The sequence below is a fragment of the Plecotus auritus genome, assembly GCF_963455305.1.
Source record: "Plecotus auritus genome assembly, chromosome: 1".
In the NCBI taxonomy this organism is placed as follows: Eukaryota; Metazoa; Chordata; class Mammalia; order Chiroptera; family Vespertilionidae; genus Plecotus; species Plecotus auritus.
Genome location: NC_137770.1, coordinates 168,903,140 through 168,924,948, shown reverse-complemented (window position 1 = coordinate 168,924,948; position 21,809 = coordinate 168,903,140). Strand labels below are relative to the sequence as shown.

General features: G+C 44.4%; 1 protein-coding gene across 5 annotated transcripts in view; it reads left to right on the top strand.

Annotated features, from left to right (window-relative positions):
• The first annotated feature begins 1,138 nt into the window (after positions 1 to 1,138).
• Positions 1,139 to 21,809, top strand: part of SEC24B (SEC24 homolog B, COPII coat complex component) — a 104,694-nt gene continuing 84,023 nt past the window's right edge. For 3 of the 5 annotated variants that reach the window (XM_080641976.1, XM_080641974.1, XM_080641972.1), the window contains exon 1: positions 1,249 to 1,491. In XM_080641976.1, the coding sequence (XP_080498102.1) occupies positions 1,371 to 1,491 (121 nt within the window). In that variant the 5' untranslated portion in view covers positions 1,249 to 1,370. Of the gene's footprint in view, positions 1,492 to 21,809 lie in introns of all 5 variants that reach the window. The other 2 variants (XM_080641975.1, XM_080641973.1) reach the window with 2 other exon arrangements.

The window sequence follows — 21,809 nt, the reverse complement described above, 5'->3', positions numbered from 1 at the left end:
TTGTATTATTTTAAGACTAGAGGCCCAGTGCACAAAATTTGTGCATGGGGTGGAGGGTCCCTCAGCCCGGTCTGCACCCTCTGGAAATCCGGGACCCCTCAGGGGATGTCTGACTGCTGGTTTAGGCCTGATCCCACAGGGGTCTGGGAGATCGGGCCTAAACCGGCAGTCAGACATCCCTCTCACATTCTGGGACAGCTGGCTCCTAACTGCTCGCCCGCCTGCCTGCCTCATTGCCCCTAACCACTCGACTGCCTGCCTCATTGCCCCTAACCTCCACTGCCTCGGTCCTTACCTCTGTGGCTTCGTCTGGAAGGATGTCTGGAATGACGTCTGGAAGGTCATTTGGTTGTAAGGTCTAGTTAGCATATTACATTTTTATTATTATAGATGATCAACACACTTTTTTGAGTCATTCAATAAATTAGAATTTCCAGAAATATCATTTTGCCATATCATATTCTGAATTCAATGTTTCATAGCAGTCTTTTTGGTACAGAATAATGGTGGCACACTCAAGGTTGCAATACTACAAAATGACTTAGGAAATGTAGTCCAGGTCTTGCTTGCCTGTTCGCGTGCAGGGACTAGCCAGAGAGATTCAAAGATTTCAATAGTGTAGACAAAGCAAGCTAGAGTTCTGGTTTTAGAGGGGACCAGATGAGCCAATCCTCGGCAAAAATCAGGAGGGAGGTAAAATTTGTCTTCGAGTTTCCCTTACTCTTTTCCCCTTCCCCTTCTCTAGATTTAAGTGGGTGGAGAAAGTTTTGAATAAGGCTATTCTTGTTGAGATTCTTGTGTTTATCAAACCCTGGATTGCACTTAGGCGTATGGGTGGGTGGGGTCAGCCCCGTCTGGGCTCCGGATGTCACCCCGCAGCTGTCGGATCGCCTGTAGGCACTGCGGCCCAGGCCAGAGTTCCGGCCTCCGCCCCCCACCTCCAGCCCCCTATGGAGCGCGCCCCAAGGCCCCTTCTACCGAGCTCCCCTCCCTCCAGGGCTGGCAGCGAGGCCCAGGCCGAGGCTGCCCCGCTTCGGGAGTGGGCTGGCCCGCTCCGGCCAGCAGGGGGCGTGGCGGCGGCGGGGCCAGGGCGGGGCGAGGCCGACGGCCCGGGGAGCCGCCGCCCGGGGTGGGAATCCCGCGGCTTGGCGCTCAGGCGGGCGGGGCAAGCGGGGCAGGCGGGGAGGGCCAGGGTCCCCGCTCCCGCGGCGGCTCGCTCATCTCGGCAGAGCGCGGCCTCAGCCGCAGTCCCGGGTGACTCCCTCGGTGACGCCGGCACGTTCCTTCCTCTTCCTCTCCCTCTCCGGCCCCGCCTTCCCTTCCCTCCGCCCACCTCCCCGCCGCGGAGCCGCCGCGCCAGCAGCGCCGTCATGTCGGCCCCCGCCGGGTCCCCTCAGCGCGCCGCCAGCACCCGCATCCAGCCCAAACTCGGGGGAGTCGCTGCCTCCGGAGCCGCCGCGGGCCCGGGCCCTGCGCCACACCAGCAGAACGGTGAGGCGGGTGGTCGGGGGAGCGCGGGGCCTAGGCCAGCGGGGCGGCCTGCGCGGCCGGGGCGGTCGCCCGGGGCGGGGCGGGCGGGGGGGCGTCGGGGATCGCGGCTGCGGCGTGGGGGGCGGGGGGCGGCGGGGCGGAGAGGCGCCCTGCACGACGGAGGGGGCTGCCTGGAAAGCCGGGGCCGGGCTGTTTACGCAATGTGACCCTAGGCCCGAAACCGCCGGGGGCCTGGAGGAGCCCGGTGCGGGCCCACAACCCTCGGATCCCGAGACTGGCGTGGCGCCGAGGCCGCGAGTGCAGGGTCTAGGGGAGGCCGGTGTGGGGTAGCCTCCGAGCTGGGGGGACTGGGCCCTTCCCGACTCAGGAAAACTGATTTCTGCGGTCCCGTGAGCACGCCGCCTTGGAAGGAGCTGAAGTTAGCTCTCAAGTTTTGTGGACAAAGGGGTGTAAATATGCACCCTAAGTGTAATTGTAACCCTGACCCAATTCGGCCTCGAGATCTGTCATTGCTGCTGCGGCTGCTGCTCCGGAGGTTGGAGTTCGCTCGTCGTCGTGTTTGAAAGGGAGCAGGTGTCAGATGGGTTCAGACGAATGCCTTTAGATTGGGACGAATGCCTTTAGATTGGGTGTGTTTCCAGCTTCACTTTCAGAAATTCAAAAACGTCCAGGGTCGGCCCTGCCTTGAGGCCAGGCCCTGTTACTGGCAGCAGCAATGCAATGAAAAAGCCGCTTTCACACTAAGGTCTTAGGTGGTGAGTATGCGGGCGTTGCAAGTGAAGAATGGTTACTCTATCTAGGATGTCCACTCCCTAGTCTTGAGATTTGGAATGTTCATGGATGGGGCCGGGGAAGGCGGGACTCTCTCTTTTTATAGATTTGGTAATATTTCAGAAGAGAATCCTCCAAATGATTGACTGGAAACTTTAGAGAGATATCTGTCCTGTTTGTAAAAGAACAAAAGTACACGATTGTCAGACCGACCTATTTTATCCAAGTTGTTAGTGAAAATTTACTGGGCTTTTTAAAAATCCTCACCCAAGAACAGGCTTATTGATCTGAGAGAGAGGGACATTGATGGGTTGGCTTCCAGATGTGCCCTGACCAGGGATGGAGCCCTCAACCTTTTGGTGTATGGGAGCGGGAGGACATTCCAACCAACTAAGCCATACCGGCCAGTGCTTGCTGGGCTTTTTAAATCAGTTCAGCCAACATCTAATTTTTGCAACAGATGCTTTATCCTTTATCCTGGGAATTAGAGGTTGAATTTTTTTCATAAGTCAGAAGTGATGGCTTAGCCTTAATATCTTTTGGATCAGCCATACTTACTAATATTGCAATCTTTACCTCCATTAGTTGTTTAATGGGTTTGAATGTGAATAGTATTGCAGGTTTTGTACTGTTCTCTGCAACATATATAAAGATATTGGTGAGCATTTTTTTCTTCTTTTGAATTTACTATAAATTCTTGTTTTTGTTTTTCAAATAGTTTTGTGTATGAAGGAATTGGAACACAATTATTTAAAAAAAAGATCCCAAGTGTTTTAGACTATTGTAAAGCCATGTGATCCAAGGATTATGTCTTTTCTTGATTTTTTAAATATGCATTATTGTCTTAATGAACAATTTTTAAAATTATTATTTTTTAATATATTTTATTGATATCTTACAGAGAGGAAGGGAGAGGGATAGAGAGCTAGAAACATCGATGAGAGAGAAACATCGATCAGCTGCCTCCTGCACACCTCCCACTGGGGATGTGCCTGCAACCAAGGTACATGCCCTTGACCGGAATCGAACCCGGGACCCTTGAGTCCGCAGGCCGACGCTCTATCCACTGAGCCAAACCGGTTTCGGCTTTAAAATTATTTATATTTATTTATTTTTCAGAGAGAGTGGAAGGGAGGGGGAGAGACACAGAGAGAGAAACATCTATGCCAGAGAGACACATCGATTGGTTGCCAGGGATAGAGCCTGCAACCAAGGTATGTGCCCTTGACCAGAATTGAACCCAGGACCCTTCAGTCCATGGGCCGACTCAAACCGGCCAGAGCTTAATGAACAATTTTTCTGTAGCAAATATTTTTTTTACCCTTAAAAATTTTGTGAATGCTCAAGGAATGCCAGAATATCAGTTGTAATCAGGATGTTAAATCTGTAAGAACAAATCAATTAATATATATAGAAGTCAAATATAGATGATGCTTGATTTCTGCTGTTTATAATTATTCCTTTAAGCAGATAATCAATTCATTTCAATATTTTTGCCTGTTTACCAGTTGGGTACTCAAGATTAAACCTGGTAGGTAGGAAAAACTCTTTGCCTTTATTTTGGTGACATTCAAGTTGGTTACGACCTTGAGGGATTTGATGGATTAGGGTAGGAGGGAAATGTCCATAGAGAGGTTACAGCATGAACAGAGGTCTGGAAGTATGAAAATGCAAGGCATGTTTAGGCCTGGCCAGTGTTGCTCAGTTGGTTGGAGTGTCATCCCTCACACCAAAAGGTGGCAGGTTCTATTTCTGGTTAGGGCACATATATGCAAGTGTGGATTCAATTCCTAGTGGGCTCTAGTAGGGGGGCGGCTGATGCACATTGATGTTTGTCTCTCTCGTTCTCTCCCTCTCACCCTTCCTCCCTCTCCCCTCTTCTTATCTCTAAAAAATCAATAAAAGACAAGAAAAAAAAAGTGCAAGACAAGGAAAAAAAAGAAACTAAACAGTTAAGAAGCTAAAAGGGCCCTAGCTGGTTTTGCTCAGTGGATAGAGCATTAGTCTTCTCAGTCCCACGTTCAATTCCAGCCAAGGGCACATGCCCAGGTTATGGGTTCGATCTCCAGTAGGGGGCATGCAGGAGGCAGCCAATCAATGATTCTCTCTTATTGTTGATGTTTCCATCTCTCTCTCCCCCTCCCTTCCTCTCTGAAAGCAATAAAAATATATTTTTTAAAAAAGAAGCAAAAAGGGCCCAGCCAGCTTGGCTCAGTCAGTGACTGAGCAGCAATCTGTGAATCAGGAGGTCACAGTTTGATTCCTGGTCAGGGCACATGCCCAAGTTGTGGGCTGGATCCCCAGTGTGGGGCATGCAGGAGGCAGCTGATCAATGGTTCTCTCTCATCATTGATGTTTCTGCCCTCCCTCTCCCCCTCCCCCCTCCTTTCTCTCTTCTCCCTTCCCCCTCCCCCTCCCCTTCCCCCTTTCTCTCTTCTCCCTTCACCCTCCCCCTCCTTCTCCTTTCCTCTTTCAAATCAACAAAAATATATTTTAAAAAAAAAAAAAAGGCGGAAAGGGTGCTGGGTGGTAGGGAAAACCCAAGCATTGGAATTGAAAGGAATACTTTAAAAGGCCCAGGTTGCAGAAAGACCTTAAATGTCATGCTAAGGAATTTAGAAGTTAAGATAAAGAACTAGGGTCAGTTTTGGGTTGTTGTTCTTGTGGAAGAAAGTTTAAGCAGAGAGATAACGAGATCAAATCTGTTTTTGTTTTGTTTGCTAGTCTTAGAAAAAAAAGTAGTTTTTGCTACTTAGTACTGGCATCTATCAATAATGATTAAGTAGTTATTAGTGTTTTTGATTTATTCTTTGCCCTATATGAACTAGTTTGCCTTTTAATATATCTCTATAGAATTCCAGATATGGTGAAAAACAGGTCAGATGTATGAGTATGAAACATCATAGAAAACAATTGTAAAACTGGAATGTTACCTAGAGAGCACTTTACAAGTTATCGGACTTTAAAACATAGATCAGTTGCCTCCCATACCTGCAACTGACTGGAATTAAACCTGCCACCCTTTGGTGTAAGGGAAGACACTCCAACCAATTGAGCCACCCAGCTAGGGCTTTCTATTCTTAAAGTTTCCTTTTGCTAGTAGAACTTTGACATTGAGATTTCATTGTAACTTGTTTTCCAGGTTCAACTGTTAACATGCTTTTCCCATTTAAAGGTAAAAGTTGACTGCTTTGAATCTATGAAATATTTTCTCTTAACTTTCTTCCCTAGAGTTGTATTTCTATACTTTAGTTCTTTAATTGAACAAAATATGGTCTTTTAGAATTATTTGTATTTCCATATGAAGTATTAGTTGAATATTTTTTCAACTTTTACTCTGCATTTTGAGAGCCTTCAAAAGCTGGGTCCTCAAACAAGGGATGATTGAGTGACATAATACCCTGGAAATGATATCCTGGTGTAACTCCAACATTTCTTCCAATTGAATTGATAGAGGCCTTTTAAAACATTTTTTTTTTGGGTGGTGGGACACCCAGATTTAACAATAAACCACGATGATTTTTTGTTTGTTTATAAACTATAGAAATGTTTTTTCCCCACCTCCCTCCCCTAGAAATTTTATTTTATTGTTGAAAGTATTACATAGGTCCTCCTTGTTTTCCCCCATTAACATATTCCGCTCCCATCCTCTCTCCCCACCACTACTCTTTTATTCTATTTTAGGAAGCAGTGATGCTCATTTCCAAATGAAAATGTGTTTTCTTCCTTCTATATGCCTTTTACAAGAATGATACTGGCAGTTTTATCATTTTAATTGTCAATAATGAAAGAAACATGAGATAATAATGGGAATTGTTCGCATTCATTATGGAAGATATAAATAAATATCCCATTCACTTCGTAACACTATCTGGTCAGTTATAGGAAACCCTTCAACTTTGAGAGCACATGCAAAATTTAAAATGATATAAATCTGCCTAGTGTGTCTGAAGTAAGTTCCTTTTGATCAGAGAGGCATCTGTGTCTCAGGTTTCTAGTCTTCCTTCACAGCTAGGGAGAGCATGGGTCCTTCCTTAAAGATTGCCATGGTATTATGTAACTATCTGGATATATAATTTCCTTCTAAGTTTATTATGATTTTTTTGGTCTATTGCTATACATATTTGCAGTATCTTTTCATTTCCACCTCACCTCTTCCCCCTCAGGTTTCTGAGATTTTATCTATAATAATTTTTGTAAACCATATTCATTGCCATTGATCCCAGCTAATCTTTCTAATCCTAATATATAAAAACCCTGGGTCATAACGACCGGTAAACACCGGAGACTGACCAACCGGAAGTCAGTGCTGTCCCTGCCCCCAAGCAAACGATAAGGGGCCATCAGGCAGGCAGGCAGGCAGAGTGATTGGAGTTGATCAGGTAGGCAGACCAGTAGTTGGGGTGATCAGGTAGGCAGACTAGCGGTTAGGAGTAATCAGGCAGGCAGGCAAGTGGTTAGGGGAGATCAGGTAGGCAGACTGCCCCTCACTGGGATCACCCCCACCTTTGAGTGCACGAAATTTTGTGCATGGGGCCTCTAGTCGTCTTCTATAATAATAAAAGCGTAATATGCTAATTAGACTAGATGTCCTTCCGGATGACCTTTTGAATGAAGCCATTGGGGGGGGGCAGCGGCAGCCAAGCCCCTTGCCATGCATTGGGCCTCTAATCCTATCTAATAAAAGAGTAATATGCAAATTGACTGTACCTCCGCTACATCCACACCCACCAAGCCAATCAGGAGCGAGTATGCAAATTAGCCCAACCAAGATGGTGGTTAATTTGCATATCCAGGAGTAGAGTGAAGACTGAAGACAGCATAGAAGGAAGCCAAGCATTGCAGAAGGGAGCGAAGCTGCAGAGAAGCAAGCAAGTGGGGCTGTGGAGAAGGGAGGGAAGCAGGCGGGGCTGTGGAGAAGGGAGGGAAGCAGGCCGCCCCAGGAAGCCCTATTGCAGGAATCTTCCTGCAATGGGCCTCTAGTTCATCTATAAACCCTGAAGTGTTAGATCCTGAAGACATTGAAATAGAACAGATTTTGAGTCAGACTTCAAGGGTCTTTCCTAGAAATGAGAGTATCTTCACAGTCATTACTGCTGTGTTAGGGCAAATCACCTTATATTCAGCCCTGGGGAAGCTATTTGTTTCCAATAGGCTAAGCATGCTCAGGATTGTCAGAAAGTGTGGGCTAGTGAAAAGGTTGTAGGCTTTGATTCAACCCAGAGAAAATAAAGTACCTGGTGCTTAGCAAAATGAGGTGCTTAGCAAATTAGAGTCCCTTTTTGGCGACATTTATTTTCCTTCAGAACACCAGGATATAAATTCTTCCGATGGCAGAAACCGTGTGAGTTTTCCTCATCATATTCCCAGTAGCAGTAGGCAATCAATTGAGCAAGTGTACTTGGCTTCGTATTTATTATTGCTTTTGAAGACTGGCCACGGAAAGAATTATGTAGGGCCACCTCTCCTTACTCCTTTCTTGTATTTAAGGCTCAGTCACCATTTTAGTTTTTTTGTTATTTTCTTACACTGTCCAGCCCTGCTTCCCTCCCACCAATCTGCTCTTGGGAGGTTTTCTTTAATAGGCCATCTACCTCAGCTAGTGGACTTGCTGGAAGGTGGGTTGGGTCAGCTTTTTAAAATTGTATGCCAAAAGCTGCTTATATTAGGAACTGAGCAAAAGCAGAATGAAGCAGGGAGGAGAGAGGAAGTAGTAAAATGCCTTGCCTAGCCAGTGGCAAGTCTTAACTCGCTTGTTTTTTTAGCATGTCTGAGAAATAGGCATTGTGAAATGGGCTTTGGAACCTGCAATGCCTGGCCTCTTTACTACTTACCAACTACTTGAATTTGTATGAAATAATGAACTTTCATGCCCCTATTTGTCTGTAAAATAACAATAGCAATACTTCACAGGATTGTTATGAGAATCATATAAAGTTATATATATATAAAAGCAAGTAGTATTATCCCTGGCATGTAGTATTGCAGGAAAACTATAGTAAATGCAGTGTGAGATTTTTTTAAAAATATATTTTATTGATATTTTACAGAGAGGAAGGGAGAGGGATAGAGAGCTAGAAACATCAATGAGAGAGAAACATCGATCAGCTGCCTCCTGCACACCTCCCACTGGGGATGTGCCCGCAACCAAGATACATGCCCTTGACTGGAATCGAACCCGGGACCCTTCAGTCTGCAGGCCGACACTCTATCCACTGAGCCAAACCGGTTTCGGCTGCAGTGTGAGATTTTATCCAAATGGTTGCACAGGTATGTGTGTAGGCTCTGTCTGCCAACAGTGACTGGGACAGTTACCTTTGTAAATATTAGCCTTCCATCAGAAAGAATTGGGACTCCCCATTTTTTATTTTATTTTTATTTTATTTTGTTTTTTTTTTAAAATAAATCTTTATTCAGATTATTACAATTATTTCTTCTTTCTCCCCCCATAGCCCCCCTCCACCCATTTCCCACCCCACCTTCTGCCCTTACCTCCCCCCCACTGTCCTCATCCATAGGTGTATGATTTTTGTCCATTCTCTTCATGAACCCCCCATACCCCTTTCCCCCTGAGAATTATCAGTCCACTCCCTTTCTATGCCCCTGATTCTATTATATTCACCAGATTGTTCTGTTCCTCAGGTTTTTAATTCACTTGATTTTTAGGTTCGCTTGTTGATAGATATGTATTTGTTGTTCATAATTTTTCTCTTTACTTTTTTCTTCTTCCTCTTCTTTAAGAATAATACCTTTCAGCATTTCATATAATACTGGTTTGGTGGTGATGAACTCCTTCAGCTTTTTCTTATCTGTGAAGCTCTTTATCTGCCCTTCAATTCTGAATGATAGCTTTGCTGGGTAGAGTAATCTTGGTTGTAGGTTCTTGCTATTCATCACATTGAAAATTTCTTGCCACTCCCGTCTGGCCTGCATAGTTTCTGTTGAGAAGTCAGCTGACAGTCGTATGGGTGCTCCCTTGTAGGTAATTAACTGTTTTTCTCTTGCTGCTTTTAATATTCTCTCTTTGTCTTTTGCTCTTGGCATTTTAATTATAATGTGTCTTGGTGTGGTCCTCTTTGGATTCCTTTTGTTTGGGGTTCTGTGCGCTTCCTGGACTTGTAAGTCTATTTCTTTCACCAGGTGGGGGAAGTTTTCGGTCATTATTTCTTCAAATAGGTTTTCAGTATCTTGCTCTCTCTCTTCTTCTGGCACCCCCATAATTCTGATGTTGGTACGCTTGAAGTTGTCCCAGAGTTTTCTTACATTATCTTCAACTTTTTGGATTTTTTTTTTTTGCTTTTTGCTTCTTTGTATTTCAATTCTTTGACTTGATTCTTGTGTTCCTCTATTCTGTTTCTGGGTCTCTGTATAATATTTTTTATTTCAGTCAGTGTATGTTTAATTTCTAGTTGGTCCTTTTTCATATCTTCGAGGGTCTTGTTATATTTATCGGCCTTTTCTAGGATATTCTTAAAAAGTCTTATAACCGTGGTTTTGAATTCTATATCCAGTCGTTTGTTTTCCTCCATTTCTTTCGTTTGTGATCTGATTCTTTGACCCCGCATTTTCACTGCTTCCCTGAGTTGGTAAGGTAGATATTTGTGCTAGGTTTCCAATATGGCCCAGTGGGTCTGCCTCCCAGTTAACCTGAGGTGGACACTCTTGGTGCACCCCTTTGTGGACTGTGTGTACAGCCTTGTTGTAATTAAGTCTTTATTGTTGTTGGTATCACTGGGAAGAATTGACCTCCGGGCCAGTTGGCTGTAAGGATCAGCTGTGTCTATGCTGGGAGAAGTTCGGTGCTGGAGACAGCCTTATAGGATTAGACTTGCCAAATTGCAATAGGCTCTGTGCTCAGCTTGGATGGGGTGGAGTCTCAGTCTTGGCTTCCTGTCAGCCTTGCCCTTGCGCGCATGTGTGCTTTCAGTCCTCCGCCTTCCCCAGCTCGAGTCTCCGCCTGAGAGTCCAGACTCCCCCCACAAGAGCGTGGGTCCCCAGGGGCTCACCTGGAACTGGGGTTCACTGCAGTCAGAACTGGGGCTCAGTGCCGTCAGGAGCCTCTGACTCCCTTTCACTAGGGAAAGCCTGTGGCAACCTCCGCAGCCTTTGTGCACACTGGCAGGCGCGCGCGCGCGCGCTTTCAGTCCTCCGCCTTCCCCGGCTCCCGAGTCTCCGCCCGAGAGTCCAGACTCCCCCCACAAGAGCGTGGGTCCCCAGGGGCTCGCCTGGAACTGGGGTTCACTGCAGTCAGAACTGGGGCTCAGTGCAGTCAGGATCCTCTGACTCCCTTCCACTAGGGAAAGCCTGTGGCAACCTCCGCAGCCTTTGTGCGCACTGGCCCGCGTGCGCCTTCAGACTTCTGCCTTTCCCAGCTCGAGTCTCCGCCCGAGAGTCCAGACTCCCCCCGTAAGAGCGTGGATCCCCAGGGGTTCGCCCAGAACTGGGGTTCAGTGCAGTCAGAACTGGGGTTCAGTGCGGTCGGAGGCTTCCTTCCCCCTTCCGCCAGAGAAAGTCAGCCAGGCTCTCAGCCGTCCTTCCTCTCTGCGTGCACAAAGCCCCTTTGCCGTACCTCCAATTCTCTGTGAGCTTTTCTTTCCTTCTAGTTGTAGAATTTTCACTCAGCCAGCTTTCCTGTGGTTCTGGATGGTGTCCGTTCTGTCTTTTAGTTGTAGTTTTGAAATTGTTGTGCGAGGCAGCAGTTTAGGTGTTTACCTATGCCGCCATCTTGGTTTCTCTCTCGGGACTCCCCATTTTTTAAATCCCTAGGGTTTCTAATTGCAGATTTCTTCTGGTGTGTGTGTGTGTGTGTGTGTGTGTGTGTGTGTGTGCGCGCGCGCGCGCGTTTGTGCGCGCGTGTGCTAAATCTGTGCTTTAGCATTGTATTATTGATACTTTATTGGTAGGGGTAGTGTATTTCAGAATATTCAGTAATCAGTACTATGTGTACTAACCACTGAATGAATACCAGCCCTTACACTAGAGCAGGGTTCTGTAAGCCTGTAATATGCCAAGCATTAGTCCTTTAGTTCCTGCATCATTAGGAGGTCATAGGGGTCTGGGGCAAGGGGCCATCATGGGGCATAACAGAGAAGCAGGGTCAGTCAGGGCTTACTGGTTCAGAAGTATTTTAATATTTTGCCAAGGATGATTGTTAAAATGCATACCAGCTAAATATTGACCTACTTCTTGGTAGTTATTATGAATGGATTACATTCTTAGACCTGATTCTACTTCTCCAAATGTAGGATAGAGGAGTTTGTACTTGGCTGACCTTGATATTCTTTTGAAGATAATGAAAACCCTTAATCTGACTTTTAAAAAAAAAGTATTGAAATTTGATTCAGGAAAAATCTAATGAAACAAATATTCTGGATATTTAAAACGTTGCATCTTTGTTAAGTGGTGGGAATGAGGAAGCTCATTTAAAGAAAGCCTATGATTGATTTTTGTACAGTGCCTGGATGGTCATAAAATACTTGCTTTGTAAATTTTGGTGTTCATGTCAGGTTTGCTTAAATAGAAATAGAATCAGTTTTCCTTTGGTAGAAATCTAGTCTCTGGAAGGAGATTATGTTACTGAGGTAGATATAATATAACTTTAGGTAGATCTTGTGATGGTTTAGTCTCACCAAGGAGGACACCATCTATACTAATAAAAGGGTAATATGCTAATTAGACCGGATAGACCGGGCGTCTTCCGGACATCTTTCTGGACAAAGCCACCGTGGCAGGGGTCAAGGAAGAGGCGGTTAGGGGTGATCAGGCAGGCAGGAAGAGGCAGTTGAGGGCGATCAGGCCGGCAGGCAGAGGTGATTAGGGGCGAGCAGACAGGCAGGCAGAAGCGGTTAAGGGCGAGCAGGCAGGTAGGCAGAGGTGGTGAGGGGCGAGCAGGCAGGTAGGCAGAGGTGGTGAGGGGCGAGCAGGCAGGCAGGCAGAGGCGGTTAGGGGTGAGCAGGCAGGCAGGTGAGCTGTTAGGAGCCAGCGGTTCCGGATTGTGAGAGGGATGTCTGACTGACGGTTTAGGCCCAATCCCGAGGAGTCTCGGATTGGAGAGGGTGCAGGCCGGGCTGAGGGAACACCCCCACCCCCATACATGAATTTTGTGCACTGGGCCTCTAGTGCTTATAGAAAATCAGAGGTTAGTTTCTAGCTGGTATATAGTGATATCAGTTAGGCTAGTGTTTGGCAAACTGCGGCTTGTGAGCCACATGCGGCTCTTTGGCCCCTTGAGTGTGGCTCTTCCACAAAATTCCACAGCCTGGGCAAGTCTATTTTGAAGAAGTGGCGTTAGAAGAAGTTAAGTTTAAAAAATTGGGCTCTCAAAAGAAATTTCAATCGTTGTACTGTTGATATTTGGCTCTGTTGACTAATGAGTTTGCCGACCACTGAGTTAGGCTGACCAGCCAAGCAGCTCCATTGAAAAGGTATATAGACTACTTGTTAAAAAGTTTTTGTTTACTTCTGAAGATTGGTATCAGTGAGTGGATGCATTAGAATAATCTATTTCCCTCTTTTATACAGACACTAGAGGCCCATTGCACAAAATTTGTGCACCGTGGGGAGGGTGTCCCTCAGCCCAGCCTGCACCCTCTCCAATCTGGGACCCCTAGAGGGATGTCCGACTGTCCGTTTAGGCCCGATCCCACTGGGATCGGGCAGTCGGACATCCCTCTCACAATCCAGTCTCCCAACTGCCCTCCCCTGCAGGCCTGGGTACCCCCACCCCCCCCAAACTGTCCTCCACTGCAGACCTGGTTCCCCCCAACTACCCTTCATTGCAGTCCTGGTCCCCCCCAACTGCCTTCCCCTGCTGGCCTGGTCCCCCCCAGCTGCCCTCCCCTGCTGACCTGGTCTCCCCCAGCTGCCCTCCCCTGCTGACCTGGTCTCCCCCAACTGCCTTCCTCTGTAGGCCTCGGTTCCCCCCAACTGCCCTCCCTGCTTGCCTGATTGCCCACAACTGCCCTCCCCTGCAGGCCTGGTCCCCCCCAACTGCCCTCCCTATAGGCCTCGGTCCCCCCCAACTGCCCTCCCTATAGGCCTCGGTCCCTCCCAACTGCCCTCCCCTGCAGGCCTGGATCCCCCCAACTGCCCTCCCTTGCTGGCCTGGTCTCCCCCAACTGCCCTCCTCTGGCGGCCTAGTCACCCCCAACTGCCCTCCTCTGATGGCCATCTTGTGGTGGCCATCTTGTGTCCACATGGGGGCAGCCATCTTGTGTCTTGGTGTGATGGTCAATTTGCGTATTACTCTTTTATTAGATAGGATTACCTCACTTGAAGCTACAAATTTAAAATTCTTTCAGCAGTTATATATATATCATGACTTTTTCTGTTTTTCAGTGATTTATTTGTTGAGGCTTTTTTGTGAGGCACTGTTGGACTGTTAGGGTAAATTACTTCATTGATTCTAAGGCCTTTTTTTTCACACTTTCACCTCTGAAATTGTGGTGCATAATAGAATTGATGTAATTTTAAAGTTGGTTTCACTGATGTGGAAGTCATAATATAGTTTTGACCTGCTATTGACAGTGGTGTGATAGACTGAATAATTCCTCCCTCACATACACTGAGTGGCCAGATTATTATGATCTCTGAACGCCTAATAATCTGGCCACTCAGTTTAGACTGACCACAGAGTTGGGATTTTAAGATAAGGTTTTTCCATGTATAAGAACTGCATTGTGGGTAGTTAGAAAGAAGCAAAGGACTTACTAGCCAGAGGCTGAGGGCCCCTATCTCCTGATCCCTTGACATGTCAAGATTTGCAAGCTTTCCCTTATACATAAGCATTCAGAGATCATAATAATCTGGCAACTCAGTTTATGTCCCCATTCTAATCTCTGAAACCTTTGCAGCTGTGATTTAGAGCTGGGAGATTATCCTGAATCTGGTGGGCCTGATAAAATCACAACAGTCCTTATTAGAGGGAAACCAGAGGAGTCATCCTGCCAGCAGAGAAAGTAATGTAACCACAGGAGCAGGTTGGAGTGAATTTCTTTGAAGACAGGGCCGAAAGCTCAGGAATGCAGGTGGCTACTAGAAGCTGAAAAAGGCAGAAATGGATTCTCTCCTCAGAGCCTTATAAGAAACCAGCTCTGCTCATGATACCTTGACATTATTAGCCCAGTGAAACCAGTTTTGGACTTCTGACCCTCCAGGACTGTAGAAGAATAAATTTATGTTTTGTTAGGTCATTAAGTTTGTGGTAATTTGTCACAATAGCAGTTGGAAACTAATATACTTGGTAAGATTTCTTTTTAAGTGGCAGTATCAAAACACCTTGGATGTAATAGAGTAGATATTTTTTCTTTCCTTTTGTTTCAAATTTTTTTATACTTGAAGAGAGTAAATGCCAAGTTAAAAAAAAAATCAGACTTTTATATTAAGGTATAAATAACTTTACATAATGGAAGCTCTTAAAGTTTTGTGGGGTTTTTTTTGTTTTAAGTTTCATATATAGTCCTTGTTGATTCATTGTGATGAGGTAAATGCCTGGTGTAAAACTATTTGATGATTGTTTACTAGGCTTTTTGTGTGTGTGTGTGTGTGTGTGTGTGTGTGTGTGTGTGTGTGTGTGTGTGTTTTCAGAATATAATAATGGTTTCCATGACCTAGGCACTCTGCTAAACCTTAGGGATAGGATAGAACTGAGAGCAAATGATCCAAGTGAAAAACAGAGTTTACAGTTCATGGGAAAGTTATTCACAGTGGTTCAAAATACTGTAGATGCGGCATTAAGCAAGCATTCCCTTATAGGGTTAGAGAATGTTTTCTAGAGGAAGAGCTGAACTGAGGGCTGAAGAATGAGTAAGAGGTGGTCAGATGAAGGAAGAAGAGGGAATTTTTGAAGATTCCAGCTAGAGGGAAGAGTTTATGTAAAGGATCAGAGGTGAAGGATCAGAGGTGAAGGAACAAGCATGCCTTGAGAACAATTGAGTGTGGGAAGAGTGTGTGCAACATTGATTCTCAGCCTTTTCCTACTCATGGCTACAGTAATGTTAACATTTTTGGTGGCGTTCTTGAAGGAATTAAACTTTGAACACCTGTATTTTAAAAAAGCAAGTTTCAGAAAAATGTCACATATTTACCCATCTCCCCAGAAACGTTTACATGCCAACTTAATTGTATTCTGCCCTAACCAACCTCTTTGATGGCCTCTTAAGGAAGAGCTATAGCACACACTCTTACTTAACGTAGTGCTGTGGCTTCTTTGTTGTGTGTGTGTATGTGTGGCAAGTTACACCTCTTCCTACTAGGTCAGCATTCTGTGTCACTTCCATAACAAGAGGCATCCTTAGTTATAGCAAACTTAATTTCATTTATTGACCAGACTTTGGTAAACTCCTGTGAAGGACTTGCAGTATACAGTATATTAAGGATACCTGTTGAAAATCTTTGTGAGAAGAAGGGTTGGTGAGCAAGGAAGCAGGGGAGGTAAGCAGGGCTTTTGCTTTTGTTTTCTCTTGTCAGCTGTAACAAAGTACCACAAATTGATGGCTTAAAATAACATGAACTCATCAACTGTAGGTTAGAAATATAACTGGGCTAAATAAAGTCAAGGTGTCAGTGGGGCTGCATTCCCTTCTAGAGGCTCTGGGACAGAACCCATTTCTAGCTTTTAGAGGCTGCCCACATTCCTCTAAATGTCCCACTTTTTCCATCTTCAAAGTCAGCAACATTGCATTTCTCTGAGGAATCTTCTGTAGTCACATGTCCATCTTCCACCTTTTTTTTTTTTTTAATATATTGTATTGATTTTTTACAGGGAAGAAGGGAGAGGGATAGAGAGTTAGAAACATCGATGAGAGAGAAACATTGATCAGCTGCCTCCTGCACACCTCCTACTGGGGATGTGCCCGCAACCAAGGTAGATGCCCTTGACCGGAATCAAACCTGGGACCCTTGAGTCCGCAGGCTGACACTCTATCCACTGAGCCAAACCGGTTAGGGCTCCATCTTCCACTTTTTAAAAAAATATATTTTTATTGATTTCAGAGAGGAAGAATGAGGGAAGAGATAGATAGAAACATCAGTGATGAGAGAGAATCATTGATTGGCTGCCTCCTGCACACCCCTTAACTGGGGGGTCGAGCCCACAACCCAGGTATGTGCCCTTGACCAGAATTGAACCTGGGAACCTTCTGTCCATAGGCTGACACTCCATCCACTGAGCCAAACCAGCTAGGGCAGCCGTGGGCAAACTACGGCCCGCGGGCCGGATCTGGCTGTTCTATCCGGTTCTCTTGCTCTCCCCTCCGCTCCTTTACTTTGAATTTATATTAGTTCACACAAACACTCCATCCATGCTTTTGTTCCGGCCCTCCAGTCCAGTTTAAGAACCCATTGTGGCCCTCGAGTCAAAAAGTTTGCCCACCCCTGAGCTAGGGCATCCATTTTCCACTTTTATGGACTCTTGTGATTGCATTGAGCTTGCCTGGATAATTGAGGATAAAGTCTCTATTTTAATACATCTGCAGCCTTAACTCCCTGTGCCATGTAATCTAACATATTCATAGGTTCCAGGGATTAGGTCATTGACGTATAGGATGGGGGAGAGATTTTGGGGCCTTCCACTGTCTTATAGGCCATGCCAAAGAATTTGAATTTGTTCCTGATGACAAGAGAAACCATTAGAAAGCATTAAACAGCGAAGTAAAAATCATATTTGCTTTTTAGGAAAGTCATGCTGGTTATATTTGGTGTAGTCACTTGTCTAAAAATTTGTGTCACAGAATTTACTACTATCAATTTAGTATAGTTCATTTCCAACTCTTCTGATGTTTTAAAAACATATGTTGTAATCATTTTAGATTTGCAAAAGTGATGCAAAGATAGTGCAGAAAAATTTCCTTTAAAGTCTTACATTTTCCTCTCATGTCTTAACAACAAAACCATGGTACATTTATCAAAACTGGGAAAATAACATTGGTGAACTACAATTAGCCTAAGTGTAGATTTTATTTATAATTTACCAGTTTTTCTTTTTTTTTTTAAAATAAATCTTTATTGTTCAGATTATTACAGGTGTTCCTCTTTTTTTCCCCCCCATAGCTCCCCTCCACCTGATTCCCCACCCCACCCCATGCCCTTACCCCCCGCCACTGTCTTCATCCATAGGTGTAAGATTTTTGTCCAGTCTCTTCCCGCACCCCTCACACCCCTTCCCCCCTGAGAATTGTCAGTCCACTCCCTTTCTATGTCCCTGATTCTATTATATTCCCCAGTCCATTCTGTTCTTCAGATTTTTTATTCACTTGATTTTTAGATTCACTTGTTGGTAGGTATGTATTTGATGCCATTTTGTTGTTCATAATTTTTATCTTTACCTTTTTCTTCTTCTTCCTCTTCTTAAAGAATACCCTTCAGCATTTCATGTAATCCTGGTTTGGTGGTGATGAACTCCTTTAGCTTTTTCTTGTCTGTGAAGCTCTTTATCTGACCTTCAACTCTGAATGATAGCTTTGCTGGGTAGAGTAATCTTGGTTGTAGGTTCTTGCTGTTCATCACTTTGAATATTTCTTGCCACTCCCTTCTGGCCTGCATGGTTTCTGCCATGAAATCAGCTGACAGTCATATGGGTACTCCCTTTGTAGGTAACTAACCGTTTTTCTCTTGCTGCTTTCAAGATTCTCTCTTTGTCTTTTGCCCTTGGCATTTTAATTATGGTGTGTCTTGGTGTGGTCCTCTTTGGATTCCTCTTGTATGGGGTTCTGTGCGCTTCCTGAACTTGTAAGTCTATTTCTTTCACCAGGTAGGGAAAGTTTTCTGTCATTATTTCTTCTAATAGGTTTTCAATATTTTGCTCTCTCTCTTCTTCTGGCACCCCAAAAATTCGGATGTTGGTACGCTTAAAGTTGTCCCAGAGGCTCTTTACACTATCTTCATATTTTTGGATTCTTTTTTCTTTTTGTTTTTCTGGTTGGGTGTTTTTTGTTTCCTCATATTTCAGATCTTTGGTTTGATTCTTGGGGTACGTTGATCTACAGTTGAGTTTTTGTATATTCTTTATTTTAGACAGTGTATGCTTAATTTCTGACTGATCCTTTTCCATTTTTTTGGCATTCTCATTAAGATCCTTAAAGGTCTCACTAAGTTCCTCAGAGGTTTTTAGAAGATTCTTGAGTAACCTTATAAATGTGGTTCTGAACTCTATGTCATCCAGTTGTTTGCTTTCCTCCATTTCTTTCATTCGTGACATGTTTCTTTGTCTCCGCATTTTGGCTGCTTCCCTGTGTTGATGGAGTGGCTTTGTGTGGTAGGTGACCTATAGGGGCCAGTAGCTCAGCCTCCCCAATCACCTGAGGTGGACACTCTTGGTACACCCCTTTGTGGGCTGAGTGCAAAGTCTTGGTGTAGTTAAGCCTTGATTGCTGTTGGTACACTGGGAGGAATTGACCTCCAGGCCAATTGGCTGTGAGGACCCGCTGTGTCTATAATGGAAGAACTGCTGCGCTGGAGACACGCTTATGGTGCAGGACTTGTTTCAGTGGGGCTTTGGTGCTCACTGAGTCTGCCTCTTGAATGTGTCACTTATGGATGTGAGGAGTTGCAATCTGGTGTCTCACACTGACCACTAGGTACACTGGCTTCTGGATCTCCAATGGGGTGCAGGTCAGCTACTGTCTGAGGCCACCCAGCCGGAGGTACGGCGAGAACTACAGTTTTCTCCTCTTTGCTTGGGGTTTGGAGGTTTTGGAGCTGTCTGACCCGGGCTGCAAGTTTGCAAGATTAAGCTGCAATAGGGCAGGCCATTCATATGCTAAAGCCGCTGCTTGGAGCTTTGGTGGGTTTGTAGGTTGTGGGGGGCGGGGTCTCAGGGCATCACTAGGCTAGGGCGTGGCAAACAGCAATGGCTGCCAGTTAGCCGGCTTTGCGTCTCTGACTGCGCCCCAGCGCAGTAAACAATTATTTCTGCGCGCAACTCTGCAAGCAAGCCACCCTCACTTTCCGACCTGATGGCAGCTTCTCCCCGTAGGAGTTTGGGTCCCCCGTGTCTCCCCAGAAACTGGATTTCAGAGTAATCGGGGCCTTGTCTCCCTTCGGGTTGAAAAAAGCAACGCCTGCCGCCAGCCTGGATCACGCGCCTCCATACCTCAGCTTTTCAGCACTTGTGCACCTCTCAATGCTCTTTTCTCTTTCCTTCTAGTTGTAGGAAAGCTTCCATTCAGCCAGCTTTCCTCTGGTTCTGGGTGATAGACGTTTTGTCTTTTAGCTGTAGTTTTGAAATTTTTGTGCGAGGCAGCAGTTTAGGTGTTTACCTACGCCGCCATCTTTGATCCTCAGTCTATAATTTACCAGTTTTTCTATCCTTTTTTTCTATTCCTGGATCTAATTCAGGCTGTCATATTGCATTTAGTTGTCATGCCTTCTTAATCTCCTCTGGTCTGTGACAGTTTCTTAGTCTTTTTTGTTTTTTAGGACCTGACAGTACTTACTACGTAGTTAGTTATTTTGTAGACAGCCCCTCACTTTGGGCTTGCTGATGCTTTTTTATGATTACACTGTGGTTATGAATTTTTAGGAAGAATACCACAGAGATGAAGTGTCCTCCTTATATCATATCATGGGTTACATGACATCAACTTGTTTTATTATTATGTTAGCCAAGGGTGCATGACTGGGGGGATGTCCTAGTTAACTTGGGCGACTATGATGAAATACCGTTAGTTGGGTGGCCTACACCATAGACATTTTTGGAGACTGGAAGTCCAAGGTCAGGATGCCAGCATGGTTAGGTTCTGGTGAAGACCCTCTTCCTGACTTGCAGATGTCTGCCTTCTCTTTGTGTGTGCTCATATTGCTTTTCCTCCGTTCATGCATGTGAGGAAAAGAGATCCCTTCCTCTTTTATAAGGCTACTAAGTCCATGAGGATCCTACCCTCCTGACCTGACTTAAACCTTATTACTCCTCCAAAGGCTCCACCTCTTAATACCATCAAACTGGGAATTTGGGCTTTAAAAAAGGATTTTGAGGTGACACATTCAGTCCATAGTAGGGAGTGCCATTAGAGTTCCCCCACTGTAGAGTTACTATTTTTTTTTCTTTCCTATTGTATTTGTTAGGGCTAACTCACTTAACTCCAGTCTGCATTTAACAGAAAAGGAATTAAACTCCACTTCCTAGAGTGGAGTGTTTCAAATTATTTGTGGGCATATGTTAAAATCAGCACAGTTATTAATAAATATTCTTGGGGAGAAACTTTGAAGTTACTATCCTGTTTGTCTTTAAAATTTTCCCCACTAATTTTATTATTTTTCAGTGGCTCCTGTCTATATTAATTATTAATGTGGAATTCTAATAGTGATTTTTCTTTTCCTCATTCTTTCTACATTTATTATTTGCGATTTCTCTGTAAGGATGATTTGTCCCTTTTCTTCCATTGTAAAATCTATTCAATCATTTATTTATATTATTATGGACTCATGGATATTTATTTTAGTCTTTGGATTATAATCCAATACTATCATTATTTATGTTTGTTACTCAATTGTTAAAGCTCTGACCATTGGGAGCTTTAGCAGGTTGGCTTCTGTGTACTTTTGCCTCCCATCCTTTTGGTTTTAGGGCACTTCTTTATTTTCTGGCACTAAAAGATTCTCCATCTTATACATGCCCTACATTAGCACTAAAATTAGCTCTTTGTCCAAGGAGTCCTACTTCCTTTTGTTGGGGAATGGTATTTAGAAACCAAGAACTGTGCCCTGGATAGTGCTTATTGCTTAGGGTGTCCTGCTTCTAGGCTTTCTCAGCAGACAGCTAGGAGATAGATGTGTTTATGTATGTATGTATACTAACTCACATATGTAAACATATCTTTAATTATATGTCTTCTACCTGTATGTATTTTACTTAAATTTCTTTCAAGTAGGTTATCATAGTCTGCAATCCATCCTAGATTTTCTTGAAAACCTGATTGACTTATTTGCTAAAAATTTGCAAGTAATAAATTTGCATTTATTCTTTGTAGTGTAGTAGGTCTATGGGTTTTGGTAAATGCATTCAGTCAAGTATCCACTACTGCAATACCATATAGAACAGTTTCAGCACCATAAAAAAGTCCTTATCTAGTCCCCTTACAGTCATTCACCCTCTGCTTCGCCAACCCTAGCAACCATTGCTCTGTTTTCCATCCCTGTCATTCTACCTTTCCCAGAATGTCATATAAATGGAACTATAAAATATGTAGTCTTTTGGGTCTGTTTTTTTTCCCCCCACTTAGCTACATTTATCCATGTATGAATCAATCGTCTGTTTCCTTTTATAGCTATGTAGTATTTTATTGTGTGTATGTTCAGGGTTATTTATCTGTTTCTCTGTTGTTGAATATTTTGGTTGTTTCCAGTTTTTTGTGATTCTGAATAAAGCTTCTATAAACATGTAATGTTTTTGTGTGTATGTGTATGTGTGAATACAAATTTTCACACATTAAGTAAATATGTAGGAGTGCAGGGTCAAATAGTAAGTGTATATTTAACTTTACAAGGAACTGCCAAAATATTTTCCAGGGTGCCTATGCTATTTTGCATTCCCTCTAACAATGAATGAGAGT